The following is an 18,743-nucleotide window of genomic DNA, read 5'->3' as shown; positions in this document are numbered from 1 at the left end:
TTGCCCTTTGATTTAATCCATTACATTAAATTGTGTCTTTTACAAATTAAAAATAAATAAATAAATAATTTCATGGCTGCAGTCCCCGTCTGCAGTGATTTTGGAGCCAAAGATAATGAAGTCTGTCACTGTTTCTATTTTTTCTCCGTCTATTTTGCCATGAAGTGATGGGACCAGATGCCATGATCTTAGTTTTTTGAATGTTGAGTTTTAAGCCAGCTTTTTCCACTGTCCTCTTTCACTTTCATCAAGAGGCTCTTTAGTTCCTCTTTGCTTTCTGCCATAAGGGTGGTGTCATCTGAGGTGTCACTTCGTATCAATATCTGAGGTTATTGATATTTATCCCTGTAATCTTGATTCCAGCTTGGCTTTATCCAGCCTGGCATTTCGCATGCGGTACTCTGCATGTAACTTGAATGAGCAGGGTGACAGTATGCAGCCTTGACGGACTCTCTTCCCAGTTTTGAACCAATCGTTGTGGAGTTCTGAGTATTGCCTCTTGACCTGCATACAGTTTTCTCAGGAGGCAGATAAGGTGGTCTGATATTCCCTTCTCTTTAAGAATTTTCCGCAGTTCGTTGTGATCCACATAGTCGAAGGCTTTAGCATAGTCAACGAAGCAGAAGCAGATGTTTTTCTGGAGTTCCCTTGCTTTCTCTAAGATCCAGCAGATGTTGGCAATTCGATCTCTGTTTCCTCTGCCTTTTCTGAATCCAGCTTGTACATGTGGAAGTTCTTGGTTCACGTACCGTTGAAGCCTGGCTTGAAGGATTTTGAGCATGACCTTGCTAGCATGTGAAATGAGTGCAGTTGTGCAGTAGTTTGAACATTCTTTGGCATTGCCCACTTTATATGTATGTATTTTGATCCTCACACTAATCATATTACACAGTTGCTGTTACTGTCTGCATTCTGCAGGTAAGGTTAAGCAACTTACCAAAGTCACACAGCTCACACATGGCAATAGTAGAATTAAGCCTCAGTCTTTTAATTTTTGAGCCTTGTTTTAACTACTTTCTGCTAGTTAATGGGCTCTATAAACAAACACACTCTTTGAAAAAACATTTAGTGAACATTGGTTCATTCCCTACTCAATTGCTAATTGAATAGTGAAATAATTGAGCGCTTATATCAAAACTGAATCTTATTTTTTTCTTATTTGTAACATAAAGATCTTACATTACAAATGAAAATTATTTTCTTTGTTGTCCCAAATTTAATTAATACTAAACCATTATTTTACATTTACAGAATTTGTAGACTGGTATGGCTAGGCATGCTAACATTTTACCCTGGCCTCCACTTCAGCCATCAAATGCTTGCCTAACCCTTAAAGACTGGTGGGGTTTGAGGGTTTCGGTTTGAAGCATCCTTCTTCTCCACTCCAGTTGAGAAATAAGAAAAACGTTTGACAAATGGAAATAAAACCAACACCTTTATTACTGATAAAACCAACGTTCACGGCTGTGCATCCTGTCTGTGGGCCACTGGATTTTCTAACACTGCGGGAATTAGGCAGATTTTTCCACCTAGGTGCAAGCCGTGATCAAAACCAAACCAAGCAGAAAGTATGGTCTTCCGCTGTGAGGCAGCCCCTGTGAAACCTCACCAGGGTGTAAGGTGGCGAAGCTGAGCGCGTGCTCCCTGCAGGCAGCTGTGTCCCCGGAGTAGAGCTGCCTGCCCCCCAGGGACGGTGTGCTGACGTCTGTCTCCTCACAGGGAAGGGGGCAGTGCAGTGGGCAGTAAGGGACTCCCCCCTGTGAGGGTGATGGTCACATTCCTCAGTCCAGTTCCATCTTCACGTGCCGGAGCAGTGCTCAAGTCTAGTAGATCTTTAAACACTCTGTATTTGTTCGTCTCTGTTGGGCCTTCATTGCTGCACACAGGCTTTCTCAAGTTGTGAGGAGCGGAAGCTGCTTTGTTGTCGCATGCAGGCTCCTCGTTGCGGTCGCTTCTCTTGTTGCAAAGCGCGGTCTTTAGGTTCAAAGGCTTAGCTGTCCCGCAGCATGCGAAATATGAGTTCCCCGACCAGGGATCGAACCATGTCCCCAGCATTGCCAGGCAGATTCTGAATCACTGGACCACCAGGGAAATCCCTAATCTGGTAGATTTTTTGATGATGTTTTAAAAATGTTACTTATTTTGAATCGAAGGACAGTTGGTTTACAGTGTGGTGTCGGTTTCTGCCAAACATCAGCCTGAGTCAGCCGCAGGTGTACACGTGTCCCCTTTCCTGACTCTCCTTCCCTCCTGCCTCCCCACGCCACCCCCCTCGGCGGTTACAGAGCTCCCTGAGTCATGGAGCAAACTCTCGCTGGCTGTCTGCTTTACCTGCAGTAATGTCTGTTTCCACGTTGCTCTCTCCACTCTGCCTCCTCCCTCTCCCCTCTCATGTCCATGAGTCTGTTCTGCGCGTCTCCATTGCTCCCCTGCAAACAGTGGCACCAGCACCATCTTTCTAGATTCCACGTGTATGTGTTAGTACGTGATATTTTTTTCCTTTCTGGTGTACTTCACTCTGTATAATAGGGTTCAGGTTCATCCACCTCATCAGAACTGACTCATGCATTCCTTTTCATGGCTGAGTAATATTCCATCGCATGTACACACAGCAGCTTCTTTACCCGTTCATCTGTGGATGCACACCCAGGCGGCTCCCGTGTGCTCGCTACTGTGAATAGTGTTGCAGTGAGCGCTGGGGTGCTCGTGTCTTTTTCAGTGTTGGCTTCCTCGGGGTGTATGCCTACTGGTGGGACCGTGGGTGGCACAGGGTGAAGAAGAAGGATGCTGATACTGTATTAACAACTGGCCAGCTGTTAGTTAAGGCCACTGCTGAAGGCCCCTGTCAGGAGTAAGCCTAAGCAAAGACCGAGGGGAAGGGAAAGAGTGGAAGAAGAATGCAGAGGAGAGAGAGAGGACGGAGGGAAGAGGGGGGCAGCAGAGGGCTGCCTCTGAACTCTCAGGCTGTTACCCTCACTCCAGATGTCCTTCCAGTTTCACCTCTGAAGGCACCAAAGAAGCAGGGACCTGAGGTTCTGCTCTGTGAGTGCTGCCAGGACTGCTGTAGTAAGGAGAGAGGAAAACAGCTGTTTTGTTTTAGTAAATGGGCCTAAAAGAATAGGGATTTTCCCTTTTTCTGTATTGTCTGTGGATTAAGCATACTGTGGCTGCTCTGTAAATAATGTCTTTATGTGGGTATGGGTACTAGATCTTGCAGAAACTCTTACAGAACCTCGACGTTACTATCCAGGGACTAGATAGAACTTACAGAACTTTCTCTTCCTCTTTTGGAGACCTCATCCCTTTGTTTATAATTGGCTTTTGGTTTTCAGTTGTTACTTTGGCAACCAATCCCTTATCTCCAACTTCTGCCCCATTCCCAAGTGTGGTTTAAACCATGAGTTGGATAAACTAGGTTAACACTTTCCTAAGGACTAATTCTATTCAGATCACTGTCTTTTTTGAGATTCAAAGTATGTTAGGAACTATGAGAGCGTGGGTCCAGGGGTCAGACTGTATGGACTCAAGTGTTTTAACATTCTATCCTAGTTAAGAAAACAAAGTATGTCAGACTTTAGGAGACTTTTGTTTGTTTTTAAATAGATAATAGATGTATAGACTTAGTATAAAATATAAAAGGTGCAAAGGTGTATAAAGGAAACAAAGAAAAAGTCTGTCTTCAGTCCATCCTCCACACACCCAGTCTGTCTTTCTAGTGGCCATCATTACTAACTGCTTCTTGTGTATCTTTCTAGAGATATTTCTATGTGTGTCACACTTTGAAAAGTTATTTCCAAAGTCCTTTGTGATTTGTAAAACTAAGCCTAGATAAAGATTAAACTTGATATAGTTAATGTGAGGCTAGGTGGTTGCCTATATACATTTTATTTTGATCTGAACATAGACTAGGCACGTATACCTTTCATATTCTTGGGCTAGGCTACTTCCTTCAAATGTGTAGTGTTGCCAGTATTTATTGTTTGGAGAAACAAAAATATTTCTCTAATGACCACAGGAACAGAATATTTTGACGACTTTGAGATTTTCGGCCTTGATGAAACCAGACCCCTAATCTACCAATCGAAGTATTCTCTCTGTGGGTAGTGTAAGGGTGGAGAAGAGGGTGCCGGCGTTTCCTAACTAAGGGTTTGTCATCTCTGTACGTCTGACCAAAATGAAATTGTGTCGAATGATGAAAACGGTAAAAGACAAGGTAGGACAAAATAAGCTCTAGGCAGATGCCACCTTTTCCTTCATCTCTTCTCTGTCTAAGGCAGACGCTACCTTTTCCTTCATCTCTTCTCTGTCTAAGGCAGACGCTACCTTTCCCTTCAGCTCTCTCTGTCTAAGGCGGCCGTTTGTGAAGGGAGGCTCACACACCTCCCCGCAGGCTCTGTCACCCTCTTCCACTTGGCAGTCCCTCCTTCGGCCCTGTCTCCCCCGACCACGGCTGACCCAGCAGCGAGGCTGGATGGCGGAGGGGTTTGTCATGCAGACACGCTCGTGGGGACTCAGCCGTGTCCCACCCATGTTCTGCCTAAGCAGTTGGTTGTCGTCTTCAGACTTAAGCTGTTTAACCTTCAAAGCCCATTTTCCTGTCCTGAAAATTAAACTTTGTCTGTGCTTCCTGGTACATATGAGATGCTGTCACACTGACGTGCACCCACACGCGGACGGCAGAGTCGGTTATTCCTCGGGACGCAGGCCTGGGCTTCTGCTGCCTGAAAGGGCCGTGCCCCCCGCAGAGCTGCCCACAGATTCCAGCCGAGGGCTCTTGCTCTGCTCAGTCTGCGTAAGCACGTCTTAGTAGGTTTTACTCCTAACTTATTTGGTTCCTGATTCAAATGCCTTTGTTTCCTGTGTTCTACTTTGGACTCGACATTACCTATTCCCAGGGAACTTAGAACTGCCCTCTTCCCAGAAGGGAGAGGAAAGGACGTAGGGTCGTGTAGAGAACCATTTTACTCGGCTCTCTGCACCGGTTTGGATACTGTCCGTCTTAGGGTTTCCCTTACTTGGTTCTGCTTAATAAAAAGTGAAGTGACATACCAGAGGGAATGTTGAAATAAAATTAAGACTCAGTTTCTAAGTTTTAGAAGGAAGCTAATAACATATTCCCTGCTCTACTTCACAGAGTTGTTGGGAAGATCAAATGAAATCATAAATGTTATAGGACTTAAGATACCGTTTAATTGTTAGACAAAAAGATGTACAAAATTCTGAATCAAACTGTGCCTAGAGGAGTGAGGAGGTTCTTTTTCCAGTCTTGAAGAAAGCAGAGTTTCTGACGAGTTTCCGGTACGTATCCGCTTGCACCTGAGTCTTTAAGGTAGAATGGTTTGTTCATCATTCCGGGCCCCAAAAGGAAACCGAGGCACACCCAAGCAGAGTCATTTGAGAAAGATGTAATGAAGGGACTCTTTACAGAGAGACTTGAGGAAACCAGTGGGAGCGAGCAGAGCACCCTGTGGCCAGCAGTTACAGAGCCTGCGTTGCTCTAGATCTAAAGGGGGAAGAGCTGAGGGAGATTGCCAGAATCGAAGAGTCGCTCTACGGAGAAAACCGTGGGCCCCAGTAGCAGTGTGCAGTCAGATCATGGCATTCTGGCAGGGGAAGGAGCCAGGAAAAGAAATATTCTGATCTCGTTCTCCTGCCCTCTGATATCCTGCTGGTGTGTGTCTGGTTCACCAAACCCAACTGGACCCCAGAGGACAAGGGAGCCTGTTCATACACTCTTTTTTTTTTTTTTTCAGACCATGCAACAATGTCTTTTATTATGTATGGGTTTTTTAAATTATTTTTTCAATATCTCCATACACAGGCAAAAAAAAAAAATTGTTAAGCATATTAGAACTTGCAAACCTGATCACTGCATAGAGAAGGCAACATTATCTCTATAGCATGCTTAACCAGGAGGCCAGTTCATCTGCCGACCTCCAAGAACATGGAGATGAACATGATAGACAGACTGGCCCCCATCTGAACCTTCATTCACCACCATTCGATAGCCCTTCTTCAGGCCCAGATCAGCAGCACATTTCTTGCCAACAATCATCAAATGCCCAAGAAGACTTTCATCATCATCTTCTGCTGCAGAAATCTGGGATATATGTTTCTTGGGTATCACCAGAAAATGTGTTGGTGCTTGAGGGGAAATGTCATGGAAAGCAAGACACTGGTCATCCTCATAAATGATTTTGGCTGGGATTTCCTTGCGAATGATCTTCCCGAAGATCGTGTCGCCGCCAGGCCGGGCGACCTGAGCCTTGGCGATCTCATCTGCCATCTCTGCCTCCCTCCCGAGCAGCCGGCCGGGGAGAAGGTCGGGAGGAGGGAGGAGCCGGGGGCGCGGGCCGAGGGCGGGAGCACGTGGACAAGCTTGCGCAGGGACCGCCGCTTGCACAGGGACCCTGTTCATACACTCTTTATGGTCAGCTTCCAAGCCACAAAGCAAGGTGGACAGGAGTGGCAAGCAGATCTAGAAGGGCGAATGGGTGGATCCCTGGGCAATAAGTTTGATTGTTTTATGAACTGAGGATTCTTTAGTTATTTTGACTTAAGGTTTAGAAATGTCGATTTTATATCTAAGACCTTGTTTGAGTATCGCCTGGTGTGAATGTGAGTAACTCCCCCTGGCATTAAAGGAACGTGGAAAACAGATCACTGGAGCCGTGAAGGAGCCGTGGGGAGGAGATGAGCTGGAGTGGCGTCAGGGCTACCCGAGCTGAGAGGACGTGGTGGGAGTGCTGAGTCAGCTTTTGAGACCAGGTGTGTTGGGCGCGTCGGGGCTGTGGGTTCTCTGGCTTAGGCTCTGCATGTTGCAGAGCATCCTTTCTGCTGTTACTGTTTTTCGATAATTTTATTTATTAATTTCTGGCTGTGCGGGCCCTTCGTTGCTGCAAGGGCCTTCCCTCGATGCGGCGAGCCGGGGCTCGTGTCTTGCACGGGCTTCTCATTGTTTGGCCTCTCGTGGCGGAGCACAGGCTCGGTCTCTAGGGCCAGTGGGCTTCCTCACTGCAGCTCGCGGCCTCAGCCGTCGTGGCTTCCCGGCTCTGGAGCACAGGCTCCGTAGCTGTGGTGCACAGCCTGAGCTGCTTCTCGGCCTTTGGGGTCCTCCTGGATGAGGGGTCCAGCCTGTGTCTCCTGCATCGTCGAGCGGCTTCTTTGCCGCTCAGCCGCCAGGGAAGCCCCTTGTTTTGTTTTTAATGTTGCCATTTTCTTTTTTTCCAGAAGGAAGGATTATTGAAAATACTCCTTTTTTGTTCTGATATGGTATAAAGTCTAATTCATATTTCTACTTGAATTTCAACAAAGTATGTTAACTTTAAGACTCCTCTGCCTGTAAGTGAGGTGGGGTGATGCCAGCTTAGGCTGAATCCTGTTAGGTCACGCTAGCCCTTAGGACGTTTGCAGTGGTTGGAATGTCCTCTCCTCTCCACCCATCTCTATGAAACTTTTTAAAAAACTATTCACTTTTTTATTTGACTGTGCTGGAGCTTCGTTGCTGTGCCTGGGCTCTCTCTGGTTGTGCTGAGCAGGAGCCACTCTCCAGCTGCGGGGCGCGGGCTTCTCATTGCAGTGGCTTCTCGTGGAGCTCGGGCTTTCAGCAATTGTGGCTCCTGGACTCTAGAGGGCAGGCTCAAGTGCACGGGCTTAGCTGCTTCAAGGCACGTGGGATCTCACCAGACAGGGGATCGAACTCATGTCCCCTGCATTGACAGGTGGATTCTTAACCACTGGACCACTGGGGAAGTCCCTCTATGAAATTTTTATAACAGCTTTATTGAGATATAATTCCCATGGTGTACAATTCACCCATTTAAATGGTACAATTCAGTGGGTTTTTGTATATTTGCAGAATCATGCATCCATTACCATACTTTTAGGGCATTTTTGGTACCAACCCCCCAAGGAAACCTCACACACAGCCATCACTTCCCAGTTCTTTCATGATCCCCCTCTCCTAGCCACAGGTAATCACTCATCTACTTTCTGTTTCCAAAGACTTGCCTGTTCTACACACTTCATATAAATGGAATCATATAATTGGTGGTACGTTGTGATTGCCTTCTTTCACTTAGCATGTTTTCAAGGTTCACGTCATAGCATGTATCTGTATTTCTTTCCTTCTTAATGACTGATAGGCTCATATGTGGATTACCACATTTTATTCATCCATTTATCAGTTGATAGACATTTGTGCCCACTTTGGGCTATGGTAATGCTGCTACAAAATTCTTGCACAGGTTTTGTGTGGACACATGTTTTCAGTTTTCTTGGGTACGTACGTAGGAATGGAATTGATGAGTCATGTGACAACTCTGTGTTTAATTATTTTAGAAACTGCCGAACTGTCTTCCAGAGCAGCTGCATCATTTTACATCCCCACCAGTAGTGTACGAGGGGTCCAGTTTCGTCACAGCCTCACCAGCACTTGTTATTTTTTATTGTAGCCATCAAAGTTACTTTGGATTGAAGCCGTAATCTTTTTATTATAGCTGTTCTAGTGGATGTGAAGTTGTATCTCATTATGATTTTGATTTGATTTTCCCTGTGGCTCCCTTGTAAAAGTTTACCAACCTACTGGTTTTTCAAAGTAAAACCCAAAACATTTTCTTTGAGAAACTTTTCCCTCAGGAATTGTTTCTTCTTTCCTGTTCTCAAACCATTTTGCTTGGATCCCCATAAAAAACTCACACATTTTGTTCTGCTGGTTATCTAGGTTGTATGCTCTGGTTTGTGAATTACTTAATGGCTTCTTGTGAAAGTGAAGTCACTCACTCGTGAACTACTCTTTGTGACCCTATGGACTGTAGCCTTCTAGGCGCCTCCGTCCATGGGATTTTCCGGGTAAGAATACTGGAGTGGGTTGCCATTTTCTTCTCCAGGGGATCTTCCCGACCCAGGGATCGAACTCAGGTCTCCTGCATTGCAGGCAGACGCTTTACCCTCTGAGCCACCAAGGAATCCCAGTGGCTTCTCATGGGTATGTGTTTAAATTTATTATGAAATATTTCACTTATACACTTATTCACCTGTGATTCCCCACTGCATCAAGCAGAGCTTACACATAGTCAGGTGTTCATATATTTTTTGAATGATTCAAATAATGCAGAGGGCCTCATGAGTGAATATTAGGAGGATTGATACTTTGCAGGGAAAGTGAACTTTATTAGGAGACATGAGAGAACTCAGGAAATAATGTATTTTTAGATAAAATTGATCAGATGTGTTATATGTCCCAGAGACCACTGGCTCCAGAAGCTTATCTTGTGGATAATCAATATCCATGTTGTAATAGGAATTTCATTGTCAGGCCACTGGATTATGTATCTGTGAGACTTTCTTAGGGGTTTATTGAGATGATACACAGTTAGCAAACCCCCTAAATTTGTTTTACTCCTTTTAGTAAATATCCATGCTTATATTCTGTGTCAGGAACTTAGCTGAGCACTAGACATGGGGCGGAGCTTTCTCCGGCTCTGGTGATAATAAAGTTAAGGGCTCAGGATGGGGGTGACTTTGACAGCAAATGAATGGATACAGGGCTTGTGAATTTTCTTAAACCAGGCAAAGTGAACAGTTGATCTGAGAACCTTATTTTCAGAATAAAGACAGTGTTTTACTTGTATTAGATTTTGATTAGCATCTGAATGGGTCATTCTCTTCAAGATCTGATGAAAACTTAGTGATTGGGAAGTAGGCTGTGAATCTCTCCTGCCATTGTGATCTCTTGCAAGAGAGCAGAAGTAAGAACACACTCTTGTCTCCTCGTTTCCTGTAACTCAGCAAGTCAGGAAACATAAAGTTCCTGCTACAGGAAGAGGGGAGTTTGCTTTTTCTTTTTCTGGATGAAGATGAAGGAGTTATATATTTCTTTATCCCCATGCTATAAGCCCTTCCCCAGATTATCATGCCCCAGAGATTCTTACAGGATATTTTTACAACATAGTTCTCTAATCATCCTTTAAATACCACCCCACCAATCTTTAATCCCACCAATCTTTAAGAAATTCAAGTCTCTTTAATATTTTATCTTAAAGGTCTCAGCCTTAGACAGTAAAAGAAGAACAAAACAGAAGGAGCTGTTTTATAAGTAAGACATAAGTAACTGTCGAGGTGTCAGAGAGAGGTAGTTCTCGGGATGGTTAGGACCCGCTCGCTGTCTGCCTCGTAACCTCCTATCTCTTCATGCGCTTTCCATAAAAACGTCTCTCCAAACGTTTCCTGAGTCCTTAAGAACTGCTAGGGGAAGCATCAAGTCTCTGAAGACAGATGATACCTCAATTTGGGTGAGTTATCTATATTCTGAAAGGAAGGATTTTATCCTTTAATTATACAACAACTTCATTTTTTAAAACGATTCCAACTTTTAAAAGAATAGCTGTGACTGACGGTTTGTGCCTGCTGCATGCCAAGCCCCGTGTTGAGGACTTTACATCCATTCGCTCACTCGGCCTACCTTCTCTGCCTTCTCTCCCGTGTGGCTGGTCGCCCTGCAGGGGGAGTGGCCTGTCTGCCCTCTCTCACGTGTGGCTGGTCGCCCTGCAGGGGGAGTGGCCTGTCTGCCCTCTCTCAGGTGTGGCTGGTCGCCCTGCAGGGGGAGTGGCCTGTCTGCCTTCTCTCCTGTGTGGCTGGTCGCCCTGCAGGGGGTGTGGCCTGTCTGCCCTCTCTCACGTGTGTCTGGTCGCCCTGCAGGGGGAGTGGCCTGTCTGCCCTCTCTCCCGTGTGGCTGGTCGCCCTGCAGGGGGTGTGGCCTGTCTGCCCTCTCTCCTGTGTGGCTGGTCGCCCTGCAGGGGGAGTGGCCTGTCTGCCCTCTCTCACGTGTGGCTGGTCGCCCTGCAGGGGGTGTGGCCTGTCTGCCTTCTCTCAGGTGTGGCTGGTCGCCCTGCAGGGGGAGTGGCCTGTCTGCCTTCTCTCCTGTGTGGCTGGTCGCCCTGCAGGGGGTGTGGCCTGTCTGCCTTCTCTCCTGTGTGGCTGGTCGCCCTGCAGGTGGTGTGGCCTGTCTGCCTTCTCTCCTGTGTGGCTGGTCGTCGCCCTGCAGGGGGTGTGGCCTGTCTGCCCTCTCTCACGTGTGGCTGGTCGCCCTGCAGGGGGAGTGGCCTGTCTGCCCTCTCTCCCGTGTGGCTGGTCGCCCTGCAGGGGGTGTGGCCTGTCTGCCCTCTCTCCTGTGTGGCTGGTCGCCCTGCAGGGGGAGTGGCCTGTCTGCCCTCTCTCACGTGTGGCTGGTCGCCCTGCAGGGGGAGTGGCCTGTCTGCCCTCTCACGTGTGGCTGGTCGCCCTGCAGGGGGTGTGGCCTGTCTGCCCTCTCTCACGTGTGGCTGGTCGCCCTGCAGGGGGTGTGGCCTGTCTGCCCTCTCTCCTGTGTGGCTGGTCGCCCTGCAGGGGGAGTGGCCTGTCTGCCCTCTCTCACGTGTGGCTGGTCGCCCTGCAGGGGGAGTGGCCTGTCTGCCTTCTCTCACGTGTGGCTGGTTGCCCTGCAGGGGGAGTGGCCTGTCTGCCCTCTCTCACGTGTGGCTGGTCGCCCTGCAGGGGGAGTGGCCTGTCTGCCTTCTCTCACGTGTGGCTGGTTGCCCTGCAGAGGGAGTGGCCTGTCTGCCCTCTCTCACGTGTGGCTGGTCGCCCTGCAGGGGGTGTGGCCTGTCTGCCCTCTCTCCTGTGTGGCTGGTCGCCCTGCAGGGGGAGTGGCCTGTCTGCCTTCTCTCACGTGTGGCTGGTCACCCTGCAGGGGGAGTGGCCTGTCTGCCCTCTCTCACGTGTGGCTGGTCGCCCTGCAGGGGGTGTGGCCTGTCTGCCCTCTCTCACGTGTGGCTGGTCGCCCTGCAGGGGGTGTGGCCTGTCTGCCCTCTCTCCTGTGTGGCTGGTCGCCCTGCAGGGGGAGTGGCCTGTCTGCCTTCTCTCACGTGTGGCTGGTCACCCTGCAGGGGGAGTGGCCTGTCTGCCCTCTCTCACGTGTGGCTGGTCACCCTGCAGGGGGAGTGGTCTGTCCGGGAAACAGCGCAGTCCTCCCCATTTTGGCGCTCCCACACACCTCTTCCTGAGAGATGCTGGTCTCCAGCCAACCTTCAGTTTGCTGTTCTCTGGCATTTGCATTCAGTCATTTCACCTTTGCAGTCCAGCCAGTGTTTTCTTTTTTTTTTTTCCATTTATTTTTTTAGTTGGAGGCTAATTACTTTACATCATTACAGTAGTTTTTGTTATACATTGAAATGAATTAGCCATGGATTTACATGTATTCCCCATCCCAGCCAGTGTTTTCTATTTTGCCTTGGTAACCTGTTGCCCATAGGTATCTGAGTTTCACTGGAAGATCCAAACCCATAATGTCCTTGCCCTGAGATTGCCTCCCGTCTTTAGGGATCACAACTGAATTTATTCCATTTCCCATGAATTAGTGCAATATTAGAACTGTCTAAAAGCGTTAATACCTACTCTGTAAGCCTACATTTCTAAGGCGCTGTGTTCAGTTTTAGCTAAGAAATCAATTTTTTTTTAATTTTTAATTTTTTATTATTTATTATATATTCTTTTTTTTCCATTTATTTTTATTAGTTGGAGGCTAATTACTTTACAACATTGCAGTGGTTTTTGTCATACATTGAAATGAATTAAGCCATGGATTTACATGTATTCCCCATCCCGGTCCCCCCTCCCACCTCCCTCTCCACCCCATCCCTCTGGGTCTTCCCAGTGCACCAGGCCCAAGCACTTGTCTCATGCATCCAACCTGGGCTGGTGATCTGTTTCACCCTAGATATACATGTTTCGATGCTGTTCTCTTGAAACATCCCACCCTCGCCTTCTCCCACAGAGTCTGCAAGTCTGTTCTATACATCTGAGTCTCTTTTTCTTTTTTTGCATATAGGGTTATCGTTACCATCTTTCTAAATTCCATATATATGTGTTAGTATACTGTAATGGTCTTTATCTTTCTGGCTTACTTCGCTCTGTATAATGGGCTCCAGTTTCACCCATCTCATTAGAACTGATTCAAATGAATTCTTTTTAATGGCTGAGTAATATTCCATGGTGTATATGTACCACAGCTTCCTCATCCATTCGTCTGCTGATGGGCATCTAGGTTGCTTCCATGTCCTGGCTATTATAAACAGTGCTGCAATGAACATTGGGGTGCACGTGTCTCTTTCGGATCTGGTTTCCTCAGTGTGTATGCCCAGAAGTGGTATTGCTGGGTCATATGGCAGATCTATTTCCAGCTTTTTAAGGAATCTCCACACTGTTTTCCATAGTGGCTGTACTAATTTGCATTCCCACCAACAGTGTAAGAGGGTTCCCTTTTCTCCACACCCTCTCCAGCATTTATTGCTTGTAGACTTTTGGATAGCAGCCATCCTGACTGGCATGTAATGGTACCTCATTGTGGTTTTGATTTGCATTTCTCTGATAATGAGTGATGTTGAGCATCTTTTCATGTGTTTTTTTTGCCATCCGTATGTCTTCCTTGGAGAAATGTCTGTTTAGTTCTTTGGCCCATTTTTTGATTGGGTCATTTATTTTTCTGGAATTGAGCTGCAGGAGTTGCTTGTATATTTTTGAGATTAATCCTTTGTCTGTTGCTTCATTTGCTATTATTTTCTCCCAATCTGAGGGCTGTCTTTTCACCTTGCTTATAGTTTCCTTTGTTGTGCAAAAGCTTTTAAGTTTCATTAGGTCCCATTTGTTTATTTTTGCTTTTATTTCTGAAATTCTGGGATGTGGGTCATAGAGGATCCTGCTGTGATTTATGTCGGAGAGTGTTTTGCCTATGTTCTCCTCTAGGAGTTTTATAGTTTCTGGTCTTACATTTAGATCTTTAATCCATTTTGAGTTTATTTTTGTGTATGGTGTTAGAAAGTGTTCTAGTTTCATTCTTTTACAGGTGGTTGACCAGTTTTCCCAGCACCACTTGTTAAAGAGGTTGTCTTTTTTCCATTGTATATCCTTGCCTCCTTTGTCGAAGATAAGGTGACCATAGGTTCGTGGATTTATCTCTGGGCTTTCTATTCTGTTCCATTGATCTATATTTCTGTCTTTGTGCCAGTACCATACTGTCTTGATGACTGTGGCTTTGTAGTATAGTCTGAAGTCAGGCAGGTTGATTCCTCCAGTTCCATTCTTCTTTCTCAAGGTTACTTTGGTTATTCAAGGTTTTTTTGTATTTCCATACAAATTGTGAAATTATTTGTTCTAGTTCTGTGAAAAATACCGTTGGTAGTTTGATAGGGATTGCATTGAATCTATAGATTGCTTTGGGTAGTATAGCCATTTTGACAATATTGATTCTTCCAATCCATGAACACGGTATATTTCTCCATCTGTTTGTGTCCTCTTTGATTTCTTTCATCAGTGTTTTATAGTTTTCTATGTATAGGTCTTTTGTTTCTTTAGGTAGATATACTCCTAAGTATTTTATTCTTTTCGTTGCAATGGTGAATGGTATCGTTTCCTTAATTTCTCTTTCTGTTTTCTCATTGTTAGTGTATAGGAATGCAAGAGATTTCTGTGTGTTAATTTTATATCCTGCAACTTTACTGTATTCATTGATTAGCTCTAGTAATTTTCTGGTAGAGTCTTTAGGGTTTTCTATGTAGAGGATCATGTCATCTGCAAACAGAGAGAGTTTCACTTCTTCTTTTCCTATCTGGATTCCTTTTACTTCTTTTTCTGCCCTGATTGCTGTGGCCACCACTTCCAAAACTATGTTGAATAGTAGTGGTGAGAGTGGGCACCCTTGTCTTGTTCCTGATTTCAGGGGAAATGCTAAGAAATCAAATTTTAAGGCTCTCCAACACTTAACTACTACACTTTTCAGGCCTTCCCTGCGTAGTATTTCTAAGGTATTTAAATGTTTATTAAATGAATAAAATTAACCAGTATTTATTCTAAAAGCATTCACATGTATGTATCAAGCAGATCACTTCAAACTCTGCAAGTTAAAGTGTTTTTTCCAAGTAGTCGCAGCAGAGAGCTCCCCGTTTTATCCCCGTTATATCGCGATCTGGACCAACAAGGAAGGGGCTTCCTAAAAGGTTTATGAGCACTAACCTAATGAAACAGTGACTTTAAAAACCAGACACAGACAGTGTGACATACACTCTTAGCAAAAAACTGAGAAACAGAATATTAACCCAGAATATTAAACAACAACTTTTAGTCCCCCATTCCCTGTTCCTGTATCAACTAAAGATTCTTAAAATAATTTAAAGCACTTGGATATCCTTGGAAAGTAATAATAAAATGTACAATAATATTTCTGCATTACATTTTCATAGATAGGATTAGAAGGAATAGTAAATTGTGTATTCTTTCATTCAAAATACGGAAATCTGAAATATTAAAACAAGTTTTACAAAATTATAATTGGTTTGTGCTGGGTTTTACCTAGTTTTAACACAAATAGTTACTTTTATTACATACTACCTACATTTGAGGGCATAAGAAATATATTTTTCTTGATTATACAAAATGATTCATTGCAAAATGCTTAAATACAGCTCTCTGGGAACATTTCCATGTTCTTATCAGTGACGATAAAGTGAAGAGAAAGCATTTTTCAAAATTTTTTGTGTCAGTGTAGAGGAAAGTGGGATGGGAGGTGACTGAGATCCAGAGTTTAGGTGACTGGCAAGGTTCTCCGATTAGGAGGCTGCAGAGTTGCGGATGGACCCAGGATTTTCTTACCTAGAAATGCTTCAGATTAGTGTACTCGAGAAGAAGGGGCTCGGGGATCTCATTAGGACTGTGGAAACTTTCAGAACTCAGGTGTGTGTTCGGCCCGCCTGTTGCCGTAAGCGCCGTGTTCCACCGCAACCCCAGCTTCAGCACACTTGCTGTTAGCAGCTCATTCTTTTCTACAGAGATTCACAAACTGGGAACAAAGTTCTCACGCCTCTTCTTCTCCAGAGTTACAGTGACGCTGCCTGCTTCTTCCTTACTCTCCCGCCAGCGGTGGCTTGAGGGGCGATAAGAATGTTGCCAGGTGGGTCCAGGATAGAGACCTGCTTGCCATTTTCTGTTTCCCTTAATTTCACGTTTAACAGTGTATTAACCGTCTGGGGAAGAAGTCCTTTACCAGCTCCCTTGAAAAAGCACACGGGGTCCCTAATCCTCCCTGGACCTCCACCGCGCGCTCGGCCTCCACATCGCCCTCGGCCTGGCGGACCTGCAGCCAGGCGTCAGGCGCTCCTGCGGGAGGCCCGGGCCCGCGCTGTCCTGCCGCCGTCGGCCACGGCTCGGGCCGCGTGGGTGCCCCGCAGGGTCCAGCCCCACGCCGCACAGGCCCAGCCCTGCAACTTTGAATTCAACTTCTGTTTTTCTCCTGACCTCCCTTCATGTCTAATACCTCCTAATTAGCCTCATTGCCTTTGGTCTCCTACCCTCTGAACCAGCTGGGACAATGCAGCCAGTGTTAGCCTTCTTACATATATGGTATCATGTCATTTCTCAGCTTATAATAAACCTCGTAATGTTTCCCAGTCACTTCCAGACTTAAATCTCCTTCATGACATGGCTCAAGCCTGCCTGCTTCTATGGAATAACTTTACATATTTCTTTGCTACCTCATTTATTTCTAAAGGCAAATTGAATACAATCCCAGGTGTCTTAAGTCCCTAGGCCAAATGTGAGGGTCCTTGCTTTAAAGAGTTCAAATCTTGCCCTTCATTTTCTAGCTGAGGCCCTGACAGAGGACCAGTGGCCTCAGAGAAGTATTTGAGACAAGGAAGACAATTCTGCCCTACCCTTCCCACCCCCAGTGAAAATACCTCAGTCCTCTGGACTCTCATATGTATTGCCCTTTTCTCTTTTACATAAATAGGTAAACATGGATCATTAGTTTAGTTTAGTTAGTATTCTCTCTCCAAATAGTTTCTTTTGGGAAGCCAAATAAGCTCTACTTAGAGGCTTGCTCAACTTTATTTCGTAAATTCTCTTGAAAAGAGAGTATTTTTCTGTTTTTTCTCTTTGGAGCCAAACCTGCATAGCAGTTTCAGAAGCTATTTGGGAACAGCAAGAGAGAAAAAAAAATGTTTCTTCTGAACTACATTTTTTTTTTCTAGGAGTTTCTCTGGCCTTTTTTAAAATTCATGACTAAGTCATGTTTTTAGATTATGGCTAAGACCTTACTGGTAAAACCAAGATTATAACCATGGTAGCAAACCAGTAACTTGTTTTCAATTTCTTTCTTTCCTCAATAACCCTTGTGTTCTTCTCTGGACAGTCCGAGCATCACTGATACTTCCTCTTGGGAATTTTCTCTCACGTTGGGAAAGGGGGTAGATGAACTCTGATTGAGGTGGTGACCCCATGGGCTTGTGCATGGATATGATGCTGCTAGAGTTGCTTCTGCTGTCGCCGTTCCTGCCGGCTCCATCATCATCCCCAGGCCTAGCCTCTCAACTGGGTGATTGCCGGGGCGTGAGGTTTCTGCACGCCATCAGCTTTCAGGATCTTAGTTCCCCAACCAGAGCCTGGACCCAGCCCCAGCAGTGAAAGCGCTGAGCCCTAATCACTAGACCTCCAGGGAGTTCCCTAGAGTCTTATATTTAGAAGAAGCACCTTGGCTTTCTCAGCTAAGAGGAAAGGCATGCCTTAGCGAATGACCTGTAGCAGTGATCTTCTTATTCTGAATTCAGAAGCACTCATGATTAGAATATAGGTCATAATCTTCTTCCTCTAAATCAGCCGGTGCACTTAACCATAGCAGTGACAGTGGAGGAGGTCTTGACCACTAGTATTTGATTATTATTACTTATCTACTAATTCACTGGTGATTTCAGCATTGTTCTTAAGTGCTGCCATTTCTAGCACTGGATGTACGGCTTTGAGGTTTATTTGCCCTGTTTTTGTCTTGTTGTCTGAAAGTTGCTTAAAAAATACACATGCCTTGCCCTGCACTTGTGGACTGTCACTGCCACCACAGGGGAATAATAATTCATATTCCGTCAGCATGTGGATTGTTTTGTATGGAAAATCCTAGTATCAGTGCTGGCAAAGAGGTGGGGACGGGGGTAGGAAACAGATAGGGTATATCAGGAGCTGCAGTAGGTCATGAGTCTTTGGGCCATTCCAGAATGTGACGTTGAGTTTCCTCTTCGCTGTGGTATGGAGCTAAGGAGTGAACAGTGTGTTTGCAAGTGGATACACGTGTGTCTTTGCACATTTTTTAATGACGGAAATAGGGAAATACTTGCTTCAACATATTTAGCGTGAGCAAAGAATTTTATGTTAAGAGTTTTCTAAAAGTCAGAGGCATGAAATATAAGAGGCACATTTTACGGGGGAAGGTTTCCCCTCTTTGATATTTACGTATCTCTTTTTCTTCTGTTACCACTCCAGTCCCTTACTACCACCGCCACCAAAGAAAAGCAGGTAGGGGAAACCCTGGAGATGAAGCTGGCATTCTATAGGGAAGTAACTTCAGACAGGTTTGTACTGTGCAGCGCTTTAAGCCGAGGGAGCGCTGGCACAGTGAAGTGTACCACGCTGCAGGCAGTATGCAAACCTGGGGGCTCCCTCAGTGGCTCAACAGGAACGACTCTGCCTGCGGTGCAGGAGACTAGGGTTTGATCCCTGGGGCTGGAAGGTCCCTGGAGAAGGAAATGGCAGCCCACTCCAGCATTCTTGCCTGGAAAGTCCCGTGGACAGAGGAGCCTGGCGGGCTGCAGTCCATAGGATCGCAAAAGAGTCGGACACGACTTAGTAACTGACAAATGCGAATTTAGAGTATTATGAACCGTGTATTT

At 45.7% G+C, this 18,743-nt stretch overlaps 2 protein-coding genes across 8 annotated transcripts in view; one reads left to right on the top strand and one right to left on the bottom strand.

Annotated features, from left to right (window-relative positions):
* Positions 1-18,743, top strand: part of RBMS2 (RNA binding motif single stranded interacting protein 2) — a 93,361-nt gene that overhangs the window by 47,956 nt on the left and 26,662 nt on the right. The gene's annotated exons all lie outside the window — the stretch shown is intronic.
* On the bottom strand, positions 5,827-6,367 carry LOC110131462 (adenosine 5'-monophosphoramidase HINT1). Its single transcript, XM_070454881.1, has one exon. It carries the CDS (start codon positions 6,284-6,286, stop codon positions 5,906-5,908), a length of 381 nt encoding a protein of 126 aa, XP_070310982.1. The 5' UTR covers positions 6,287-6,367; the 3' UTR covers positions 5,827-5,905.

Source organism: Odocoileus virginianus, chromosome 24 (genome assembly GCF_023699985.2).
Source record: "Odocoileus virginianus isolate 20LAN1187 ecotype Illinois chromosome 24, Ovbor_1.2, whole genome shotgun sequence".
NCBI lineage: Eukaryota > Metazoa > Chordata > Mammalia > Artiodactyla > Cervidae > Odocoileus > Odocoileus virginianus.
Note: the sequence above shows the minus strand (reverse complement) of the source record. Positions and strands in the feature narration are given on the sequence as shown.

Coding starts and splice junctions, on each gene's coding strand:
- LOC110131462 (XM_070454881.1), bottom strand. CDS start 6,286: ATGGCAGATGAGATCGCCAAGGCTCAGGTCGCCCGGCCTGGCGGCGAC.